This window comes from Schistocerca piceifrons, chromosome 5, assembly GCF_021461385.2.
Source record: "Schistocerca piceifrons isolate TAMUIC-IGC-003096 chromosome 5, iqSchPice1.1, whole genome shotgun sequence".
Lineage (NCBI taxonomy): Eukaryota > Metazoa > Arthropoda > Insecta > Orthoptera > Acrididae > Schistocerca > Schistocerca piceifrons.
This window is the reverse complement of record NC_060142.1, coordinates 410,391,292-410,403,332: the sequence shown is the minus strand read 5'-3', so window position 1 is coordinate 410,403,332 and position 12,041 is coordinate 410,391,292. Positions and strand designations below refer to the sequence as shown.

Below are 12,041 nucleotides of genomic sequence, written 5' to 3'. Positions count from 1 at the left end.
TGGCAAACAGTTCTTCAGCAAAAAGGGTCCGAACACAAATGGGCCAAATTTTATGATATTATTTTACAGTATCTTAATTTTTGCTGCCCAGTGAAAGGAATTAAGAAAGTAGTAACTCACAACCAAAATGTAAAAAATACCAGACTGCCTCTTCCAGCTTACATGATTAAACTCAGGCAAAATATTGAGGATCTAAGTGTGCTTCATAAGTCAACTAAATTGCAAATATTTAAGGACAAGTACAACCAAGCTAAAAAACAATTTCAGGAACAGCTCTCAAACTTAAGAAAACAGATCCTAGATAAGGAAATAGCTCAGTCATCAAATATAGGGAAGACTTCATGGAAAATAATAAATAGATATCGCAAAGCCACCACTAAGTTAGATGCTCAGGTTGACAGAATCCAACATGAAGGAAACCATATTAATGATCCAGATAAAATCTGCAATATATTTAATGAATATTTTATATCTTCAGCTGTGTATCCAGTTAAAAACACTGGTCTGACTTGGATGGTAAAGCCTTACCCTAGGCTTGAAACTGCTTTTGAATTTAAGGAAGTGAATGTGGAGGAAATAGGAAAAATAATAAATAACTTAAAGAATAAGACCTCATCTGGCTGGAATGGACTGAGTAGTATTATAATTAAAAAATGCAATAAGGAATTAGTTGGAATAATTACCCATATTATCAACAGTAGTGTCAGGGATCACACACTTCCAAATATATTGAAGAAAAGTACAGTTAAACCTGTGCATAAAGTATCGAAAGAAGAGCTATCAAACTTCAGGCCCATATCACTAATACCAATTTTCAGTAAAATATTTGAAATTGTTTTGATGACACAACTTATTGATTATTTCACAAAGAATAATTTACTAGCAAAAACACAGCATGGCTTCAGAAAGCATCACAGTACCATTACGGCAATTACCGAATTTCTCCACAAGGCGTATGATGCCCTGGATGAGGGAATGCAGACAGCAGGGATATTTTTAGACCTTACTAAAGCATTTGACTCAGTGAACCATGAGCTACTACTAAGCAAACTGGAAACTTACAATATACATGCCACATCCCTCAACTACTTATCACTTACCTAACCCAATGTAAGCAGTGTACAAAGCTGAGTTATGAAATTAATGGTCAGATCAAACATTTCCAATCCAGCTGTGAAACAGTAAAACAAGGTGTACCTCAGGGCTCCGCATTGGGCCCTTTCCTTTTCCTGGTCTACATTAATGATTTAGAGGCACCTCTGTACTCCCAACTAGTAAGTTATGCAGATGATACCTCACTTTTGTTCTTTTGCAAACAAACTAATGACTTGACATTGGCTGCAACTGATGGTTTAAGTCAAATAACTACTTACTTTTTGAGGATATACCTAGACAAAAATCTTAGATGGGTAGAACATATCAATGTTGTATGCAATAAAATCAGCAGTACACTGCACTTAATTAGCAAACTATCAAATTTAGCGTCTGAACAAACATTAAAAACTGCTTATTATGGGAATATATTTGCTATTATGGAATAGAGGTATGGGGATGTGCTGCTGACAGACACATGAACAGAATCCTAACACTGCAGAAAAGAGCAATCAGGACCATGCATCGACTAGGATACAGAGATTCATGCAGGGAAACCTTTGTTCAACATAAATATCTAACAGTATACTCCTTGTATCTGCACAAAATAACAACATTCTTTGTGGACCATAAAAATAATGAAGCTACATGCTCTGATGTCCATACCCGTAACACAAAACAAAAAGATTGCTTCTTCAGAAACAGAACTAAACTAAAGACAACAGATCAGAGTCCTTGGATAAATGGCCAGATATGGTTTAACAAACTGCCAAGTGCTATAAGATGCCACAGAGGTAAAGTATTCAAAAGGGAATTAAAAGCATTCTTAACTCTCAAATGTTTGTACTCACTGAATGAATACTGATATTAAAATGTAGCTGTTCTTAAATGTAGGCCTAACTCTTCTAGCTATACGATGTACTATTCTGAGGTGATTGTAATATATATTATTTTTGTAACAACATGCTCTAAATTCAGATACCTATACTATGTAACTACTGTATGTTGCATCATGAAGTACTGTACCATATATTGCCAAGTGTGTCACCCTTAAGTGGCTTCTTGTAAATTTGAATTGCAAATTCCTACTGTTTGTACAAAAATTGTATAAAAATGCTAAGACATTTGCAAAAGTCACCATTTGGTGACTATATGCAAAAAAAGACAATAAATAAATAAATAAATTGATAAATCTAGCAAATTTATATGAATGGTGGGAAATTTTGTTAAGAGGTTTCCCTATGGTAAGTGTCATAACTGAGATACATTTTCTAAAAACTTTCAAACAGATGCAATACATGACTCTTTATTGAAAGCTGTCTTCAGAGTTTGGAGTTGCACATTTCACAGAAGTGAATAAAGAGCAGTATGACCAAGTAATAAAACATATTCATTTAAGAAAATCAACAGTTAAGGAATAATACAAAAGACATTATGTGTACCACCATCTAACATCAATAACTACTGCCCTGTTTCACTGCTGACATCATTTTTCAAAATTTTTGAGAAGGTTAAGTATTGTAGAATAGTATCTCATCAGAGCAACAATAATATCTTCACCAAATCAAGTTTGATTTCAGAAGAGGTGTTCTACTGAGACCACCATTTAAAAGATGACTCACCAAATTTTAGAAGCATTCCAAAATAAAATAGTTCCTGCTGGTATTTTGTGCAATGTCTCTAAGGCATTTGACTGTGTGAAACAGAGTATTCTCCAATTGATCATATAGTCAACCAGTGGATCATATCATATAATATCATATCTAAGTAAAAGAATGCAGAAAGCTGTATGTAGTAATTCAACACATGCAGTCCAGGGACATTATTCCGACTGGGGAGAAATCACATAAGAGGTCCCCCAAGGCTCAATCTTAATCCCACTATTGTTCTTTGTATATGTAAACAATCTTCCACCTAATGTACAACAAGCAGAATTAGTTCCTTTTGCAGATCATGCTAGTATTTGTGATAAATTCAAGCATAGATAAAGATAGAGACGAAATGGTAAAAAATGTTCTTAAGAGTATCATTGATTGGTTTTCTGTGAATGGTCTCACCATCAGTTTTTAAAGCGACTACATGTTCAGTTCTGCACAACTAGGGGTACAACATTAGTGATAAGTGTAGTACATCATGAGGAAATAATAAACAGGGTGGAAACTTCAAAATTCTCGGGTGTCTGTACTGGTGAGAGTTTAAAATGGGAAAAGCACATTTTGAAATTCCTAAAAAAATCTTAGTTCAGCCAAAATTACACGTAGATCATTGCAAGTCTTGGAGAGAGACAAATCAGTAAGTTAACATATTTCATATTGTTATTCAATAATGTCATATGGAATAATGTTCTCGGGTAATTCATTTCTAACAAATTAAGTGAAGACTTACTTGCTCAAAAAGATGCTGTGAGAAGAACATGTGGTGTTTACCCATGATCATTTTGCAGACATCTAGACATCTGTTCAAGGAGTTGCTTCATAGTATATTTACTCTCTCATAAAGTACATTTCATATGTCTGTGAGCAAATGACAGTTGCCTGCATTTTATACTGTTCATTCATTGTTTGAACATTATTTTATTATTTTTAGTGTACATTTCACAACTTTAATAATGGGATAGGCATTTGTAATGCTTTCAATACAAATAAAACTTTGCAAACATGATTTAAAAATGAAAATCTAAATATTATTGACAGGTCTATATGATTCAGAAATAGCTCAGCTTCTGGAAGAGGTCTTTGATACTAATTGGTCTGATATTGAAATTGATGACAGTGGTGATGATGATGCTAATGATGGTGATGATGCTGAAGTTCACATTCAGGTATTGTAACTGACAGCATCAAGAAGAAAATCAAGTTTCATATAGTTAAAGTTCAGTAGTGCCAACACAAGCTCATGAAACTCCATCACCTAGAGATTCACCACAACACTGGTGCCACAGAACACAGTACATAATGTTTTTAGTAGTTTTAATAGGCGTGAATATTAATTATTGCTAAAGAATCGTTTTTAAGCAATATTGTTCTTTCTATTTTAGATTTTCACCCAGTATCTCAACTGCCATGATGTCAACATCATCAAGTTCTGATGAAGAATCTATTAGTACAGGAGTTAGGAAACAGTTTGAATATTTTAATAAGTATTTAAATGAAGATTTCTTCAGTAATATGGCAGAAAAAACAAACATGAAGCCTGTTTCATCACATGGAAAATCTCTCAACACCACTCCAGATGAGATCAACAAATACTGGGCTGCAAATATTGTGATTTCACTTCTTGGTTTTCCTAAGCTTAGGATGTGCTGTGAACAATGTACTAGATATCCAATGGTTGCAGAAAACATAAGCAGAGATCATTTCTACTGCCTTATAGCATCTCTCAAGGTTGTTGTTGACAATGCTGTCAGTGACAATGTAAAAACAACTGATAGATACTGGAAAATAAGACCAATGTTGACAATGATTAGAAAAGCATGTCTGCAACATCCTTGTCCAAAAATGGTTTCTATTGATGAACAAATGGTGCCATTCCACGGGCAAGTCTGCATGAAATAATATGTTAGAGGAGAACCTCAACCTGTGGGCCTGAAAAACTTTGTAATGGCTTCATCAAGTGGATTAACCTTAGTTCTTTTTATGCATGAGGGTGGACAGAGACCAGTTCATTCAGAGATGACACCTATGCATGAAAAATTAGATATTGGAAGGAAAGTGGTATTGAAGTTGTCTGATACATTGCCAGTAGGAACGATGATTTTGATGGACCGATATTTCACTTCTTTGCCTCTTCTGAGTTCTCTCATCAATCACAGAGCAATTCAAGGGTGTGGAACAATGATGACATCACGGTTACCAAAAAGCATTGGCTTGGCAAAAGATGGACTTTCTCAAATGTGAAGGAAGAGGAAGTTTTGACCAAAGGGTGAGAGGTTATGATGCAATTGCAATTGTAAAATGGCACGATAATCTTACCATTCATTTAGCTTCTACCTACTGTGGGGTAAATCCTGTGGAAACTTGTCGAAGGTGGAGCAAACAGCAAGGTTGGTACATAGAGATTCCTCGTCCTTTTGCTGTAAAGATGTATAACTCTCACATGGATGGTGTGGATCTTATGGACAGAGTCATTAGCAAATATGCCATGAGAGGCAGAATGAAGAAGTGGACAATAAGGGTACTGCACCATTTTTTAAAATTTTGGTATTGCTGCATCATATATTGAATACAAGAATGCTGCACTTGAAGAGAAGTGGCAAAGAAAACAAATATTATCATATTTCTCCTTCAATATGGATATTGCTTAAAATTTGATGTTCATCAACACTGAAAGAAGCACAAACAACCCAGATAGATATGAAGAGGAAGGTGATGAAGAGGAAAGTGAAGAAAGGGAAGAGGACAATGAAAAGAAGAGAACATTAGTTCAGCCAATACCAAAGGCCAAAAGATACAAATGTGATCTGCACATGCCAGAAATGGGTACTGAAAAAAAGAACAGTTCAAGATGCAGAGGAATGGGTTGTTCAAAGTTAATGAATGCAAGATGTTTTGAATGTATGGTGTTTTTGCCCTTTACTTCAGAAAGAAACTGTTTCAAAAAGTTTCATACTTCATAAGAATATCCTGCAAGATTTTTAAAAATTTGTAAAAAGCTTTTGTAATTGTTTATTTTTTTAACAATTTATATTTCAACATGAACATGTAATGAGACAATTTAACAATTTTGTGCATTTTCTAGCACAAAGAGGAATGTATGTCGTGCAAATAAGCAAAAATAAAGCGATATTTATTTCTTTCCTGTGTGGCAGATTGTCTTGTTAGCAACACATGTATCGTGTATGATACATGGCCTGCAACAATGTGTAAATTTAAAATACTTTATCCATGAATATTTCACAATCAGTGGTGCGTATCAACACCTTAAAACTTGTTTTGTTCAATTTACTGTATAACTCTGACTTCAGGTCCCTAGAGGTTACGAGTTAACAAAAATGTCATTTTGTGTACCTGCTTCAATTCACATGCTGAATTAGCAACTTTTTGGCTCTAGAGATTAAAAGATAATCAGTAGGTTTAATTTAAAGTTCTTTGTTCACTACCTTGTAATTCATTGCACCAACCAAAATGCAGCCCCACAGTGAATGCTGTTCTCAAACACGGGGTGAGTTGGTTGTCATTCATAAGTAGCTGGAAATCGTCCGGACTGCTGTCAAATGATTGACAGGTGCTGCATATTGATGTGTTGGAATAGCTCCTGAGAGCTGTATATTCTGGAGTGTCCCAGGGAAGTGTGTTGGGATCCTTGTGTTTATGTTGTATATTACTGACCTTCAGACAATATTAATAGTAAAATTAGGCTTTTTGCAGATGATACCGTTATCTATAATGAAGTACTATCTGAGAGGAACTGCATAAATATTCAGTCAGATCTTGATAAGATTTCAATATTGTGCAGAGATTGGCAATTTGCTCTAAATGTTCAGAAATGTAAAATTTTGCACTTCAAAAAATGAAAAACCATAGTATCCTATGACTATAATATCAATGAGTCACTGTTGGAACTGGCCAGCTCATACAAATAACTAGGGTTAACACTTTGTAGTGATATGAAATGGAATGATCACATATGTTCAGTCATAGGTAAAACAGGTGGCAGACTTGGGTTTATTGGTAAAACATTGGGGAAATGCAATCAGTCTACAAAAGAGATTGCTTACAAATCACTCGTACAAACTTCCTCAGAATATTGCTCCTTCAAAATACTCTCCTCCACAATTGATACACCAGCCCCAATGCTATTTCCACTTCCAGAAGCAGTCTTGGTATGCCTCTTGCTGTAACATGTGAAGCACTGTCTGCAAATTTTCTTTTATCTCATCTATCATTGCAAATCCTTGTCCTTTCAATAGGTTTTGCAACTTTGGAAATTAGGAAAGTCCACAGGAGCCATGTCTGGAGAGTACGGAGGATGAATTAGCACAGTTTGTGCAATAGTCACACACCAACTGGGGTGAATGTGCAGGTGTGTTTTCATGATGCCAGAGCCGTGAACTGTCTCACAACATTTCAGGCTGTTTCATTCTCATTTTCTCAACACGCCCTAACAGTACCATCAATTAACAGTTTGTCCTGTGCCATGAATTCATGATGCACTAATCCTTCAAAATTCAAAGAAAACTGTCAGCAAGGCTTTGACATATGACCTGACCTGAAGAGCTTTTTTTGGTCTTGGAGACATTTTCCTGACCCACTGTGAAGAATGAAACTTGGTCTCAACATCTTAACCATACACTCACATCTCATCACCAGTTATGATTCTCTTAAGGAACATCTTGTTCTCAATTGATTGATCCAAAAGCCCTTCACAGACTGTGAGGTGAAGGTCTTTCTAGTTTTGACTCGCCCCGTGAGATGAACTTGGTGGAAACACAATGCATTCCAAGAAGCTCTGTCAGGATTTCGTGATATGATTCAACTGAAACGTTACATTCTTCTGCAATCTCTTGGACAGTCAGTCTTCAGTTGGAATGCACAATTTTATTGATGTTCATGATATGAGTGTCATTGGTAGATGTTGATGGGTGCCTTGAATAAGGGTCATTATTAACTTTTGTCTGGCCATTTTTAAACCAAGTGCTCATCACTGTATGCTTCCTGAATCATTTGATGCGTCTCTGTAAAGGATTTCTTGAGTTTCACGCAAAACTTAATGCTGAAGCATTCCTCTTCTAACTCTGCCATCTCGATACTCACAAACTGTGCAATACAGTGTTCTACCCAACACAGCACTGAACAATAACTGACAGACAAACAACAATGGAACCTGCAGCACTTGCACATTAAACGCAGGTGTGTGCAGGGATGCCAACTACATTTTGCTCCAACACACCATTGGCGCAAAATTAAGAATGTTCCAGATTTTTCTGAGCAGATCTCATATTAAAGAAATAATTAACAACTAGGATGCATGTATGATTGATGATAAAAGTATCATGCTGGATTCACAGATTGTGGTCATGGGTAGAACGTGATGATCTGACCCTGGTATGCACTAAATCTATAACTTAATACTAGATTGATTCTGGCTGTGTAATGTTCATGACTGACAGCTAGAGTGCAATGCTATGGTTTGATACAATGTCTCTTGGCATCATGCTTAGCACTTACCCATGATTAAACTTTACATAATTCTCAATTGATATGCTCATATTCAAAATCTCACTTCTGCATTATTACAGACATCACAGATATAAGTATTTCAATACAAGCATTATGACTGCTTGGCAATTTTGGTGTACTCAGATTAGTTCTACAATAAGAGGTTGAATTGCTATTGAGTCTATAATATTTGGAAATTCCTTCACTTTTAAAAGTAACAGAAGTCATGGTTCTTAGCACTGACCAAGCATCCTGTTCCTTGCTGTTCTCTTAACAAGCATGGAACTGCCTGCCTTCTACTTGCACTGAACAGTCCTTTGTATCAACACACTAACCACTGCTGGATTAGGATTTCCTCAGTGTTGCTCAAGCTGGTACCCAGACCATTGCCACCATGGCCGAACAGTACTTTTTTAGTCTCAAGATTTTAAGATCTTAACTTAGCTGGCTGGGCCTTCTCCAGTAATATGTTGTGTTACAGACTTAAGCACAAAAATAGGTTAACAATGCTGCAAATCAAACTTTTGCTAACCTATCCAGTGATATATAATGTATTGCAGACAACAAAGTAAAATTTGAAAACAAAATGGCTCTGAGCACTCTGCAACTTAACTTCTGAGGTCATCAGTTGCCTAGAACTTAGAACTACTTAAACCTAACTAATCTAAGGACATCACACACATCCATGCCCGAGGCAGGATTCGAACCTGCGACCGTAGCGGTCGCTCCGTTCCAGACTGTCGCGCCTAGAACCGCACGGACACTCCAGCCGGCAAAATTTGAAAACAAACTGAAAAACTTTCTCCTTGACAGTGCCTTCTACTTCATATAAAAATTTCTATTATTGTAATGTATAAAAGGTGAAAGGTAGGAATTACTACCTCACATATGTATATTAAAATAATAATAGTTGTGGTGGTGGTGGTGGTGGTGGTGGTAGTGGTGGTGGTAGTGGTAGTGGTAGTAGTAGTAGCAGTAGTAACATTTATTATTATTATTATTATTATTATTATTATTATTGTTATTATGGTAACAACAACTTATACCTGTTCAGCATGTAGGCATACTTACAAATTAATTTGTGACGTAAATGTAAAATGACTTGTTCCACATCATTATGATTTATCATGCAATGATTCATGCAACGTAAAACTATCTAACTAGCTAGCTAACTAAAAGATGTTGAAAGTAAGTGCATTGAAAAAAGTGTAAAAGTGTTTTTCTTTGTTTTATCTTAACCGACTATTTGGGAAATGGTGAAACAGTTATTGGCTCTTATTAAGCATCACTGCAGAACCATTTGCATAGTGAGGTGAAGCAGGAGTAACCAAGATTAATGGACAAAAAACAAAAATAACAAAAGCAAAAAAAATGAGAACAATGCATCCAGTCACACTCTGGCTGTTATAATGAGCACCAGCTGGTGTTGCCAGTCCAGCCTATTCTTCATATTTGGACCCATGTGATTTGTCAATCCACTTTCATTGTAGATCTGCTCAAACAAAAATGTACATAATAGGAGTCAATTATATCACGGGGAAGAGTTGGATGTGTACTGAGATAACAAGACGATAATTCTAATAGCATATCCTTCATTTTCAATGTAGATTTTATTAATTTCATTGTCATTTTCATTCACAAAATAACTAACTAATATGGCCATTTTCAATGGCATAAATTACATTGTTGGCAATTCTCTGTCTGGCTTCCTTATGCATTGGTGGCAATACCCAAATTTTTTCCAGTGGCACTGCATCATCTCCTTCAATTAAATCTATGTTGGGTGCATCTTTTTCATCAATTTCTGAGAATGGCACTGACTCTAGAGACATTATAAATCCATATCTGCTTACAGCTTTCATTTCACTCTCTAGAGCTTTGAAAGGAAATACTGCATTGGGATCAGAGCCTAGATCAGATACTAAGTCTGTCATACTTTTGTAGTAAATCTGAACCAAATCAGACAAATACGCTTCTCTGAACTCCTTAGTTGTACAGCTGTATAAGAAAAATGACATGTCACAAACAGGAGATGCATAGCGAGCTAACTGAAAGTCAATCATTCGGGTATCCTGGATTTTTTTTTCATCAGCATCTTTGTACAGAAACAAGAAATTGCAAATCCATGCATCTCCATTTGTAATAACAGAATAAGGCTCTCTTGGCTTCACAAGGTCCATTTGTACATCAAACAGTCCCTCATTACAGAATTCTTTCGCTTTTTTTTCATATGAGCTGTTAGGATATTCTTGCTCCATTGCATCTATAGTAATATTGCAGATTCGTTTCATCATATTTCTGTACCATTCTCGCTGATCTTCACTGTAGTATGTCTCCTGTAACAAACCAAAGCAGCATATGTAATAAAATCTGCTTCACTAAAAAGCTATATTTATTTTTTTAAAAAATTCAAATATTACAGAAGGCACTGAAAATATTCAGTAAAAAGTTGCAAACACCTGTAAGTAACACTATGGTCCAATCATCTTATTCAAATGAAGTTGTACATGATTAAACAAATAAAACAATACAGTGATTTTACCACTTTGTAACTCATGTCAGTAAACAAACAACCACAAGAGTATGAAAAATTTTTGTTTACAATCACCATCAAGATCAGCAACAGCACTATTTATTCAAACATTTTGGAATGAAGTCCTTTGCAACTTTCACCTCACTTCATACAATCATTTTCCTATTTCACCATTGTTTTCTATTCCTTTCCACACACTGTGTGTGTCCATTACATTTCTGGAATATTCATCTTTGGTCTTCAAGCCTTCTAGTATTATGGACGATTCTAAAATATTTTTGTTTGCTGATGACTTGGTAGTAAAGGATGTGTGCAACACTGGCTCTGTTTCAAATAGTGCAGTTCATGACGTAAGTTCATGGCTTGTAGAAAATAAACTAACACTAAATCACAGAAAGACTCAGTTTTTACAGCAGACATGTTTAAATATGTCTGCTTGTGTCTGTATGTGTGGATGGATATGTGCGTGTGTGCGAGTGTATACCTGTCCTTTTTTCCCCCTAAGGTAAGTCTTTCCGCTCCCGGGATTGGAATGACTCCTTACCCTCTCCCTTAAAACCCACTTCCTTTCGTCTTCCCCTCTCCTTCCCTCTTTCCTGATGAGGCAACAGTTTGTTGCGAAAGCTTGAATTTTGTGTGTATGTTTGTGTGTCTATCGACCTGCCAGCACTTTTGTTCACCTCATCTTTGTTTTTTTTTATATATATATATATATATATATATATATATATATATATATATATATATATATATATATATAATGGAAGGAAACATTCCACGTGGGAAAAATTATATATAAAAACAAAGATGAGGTGACTTACCGAACAAAAGCGCTGGCAGGTCGATAGACACACAAACAAACACAAACATACACACAAAATTCAAGCTTTCGCAACAAACTGTTGCCTCATCAGGAAAGAGGGAAGGAGAGGGGAAGACGAAAGGAAATGGGTTTTAAGGGAGAGGGTAAGGAGTCATTCCAATCCCGGGAGCGGAAAGACTTACCTTAGGGGGAAAAAAGGACAGGTATACACTCGCACACACGCACATATCCATCCACACATACAGACACAAGCAGACATATTTAAAGACAAAGAGTTTGGGCAGAGATGTCAGTCGAGATAGAAGTGTTGAGGCAAAGAAGTTGTTGAAAGACAGGTGAGGTATGAGTGGCGGCAACTTGAAATTAGCGGAGATTGAGGCCTGGCGGATGACGAGAAGAGAGGATATACTGAAGGGCAAGTTCCCATCTCCGGAGT

General features: G+C 36.0%; 2 protein-coding genes across 4 annotated transcripts in view; one reads left to right on the top strand and one right to left on the bottom strand.

Moving 5' to 3' along the window:
- The first annotated feature begins 2,205 nt into the window (after window positions 1–2,205).
- LOC124799040 lies at window positions 2,206–4,646 on the top strand. Its single transcript, XM_047262577.1, has 4 exons — window positions 2,206–2,236; window positions 3,786–3,866; window positions 3,914–3,968; window positions 4,130–4,646. The coding sequence occupies exons 1-4, from the start codon at window positions 2,206–2,208 to the stop codon at window positions 4,644–4,646; spliced, it is 684 nt and encodes a 227-aa protein (XP_047118533.1).
- A 5,194-nt stretch (window positions 4,647–9,840) lies between these two features.
- LOC124798336 overlaps window positions 9,841–12,041 on the bottom strand; it is a 109,293-nt gene continuing 107,092 nt past the window's right edge. For all 3 annotated transcript variants that reach the window (XM_047261689.1, XM_047261690.1, XM_047261691.1), the window contains one exon: window positions 9,841–10,585. In XM_047261689.1, coding sequence (XP_047117645.1) covers window positions 9,896–10,585 — 690 coding nt within the window. In that variant the 3' untranslated portion in view covers window positions 9,841–9,895. The remainder of the gene's footprint in view (window positions 10,586–12,041) is intronic.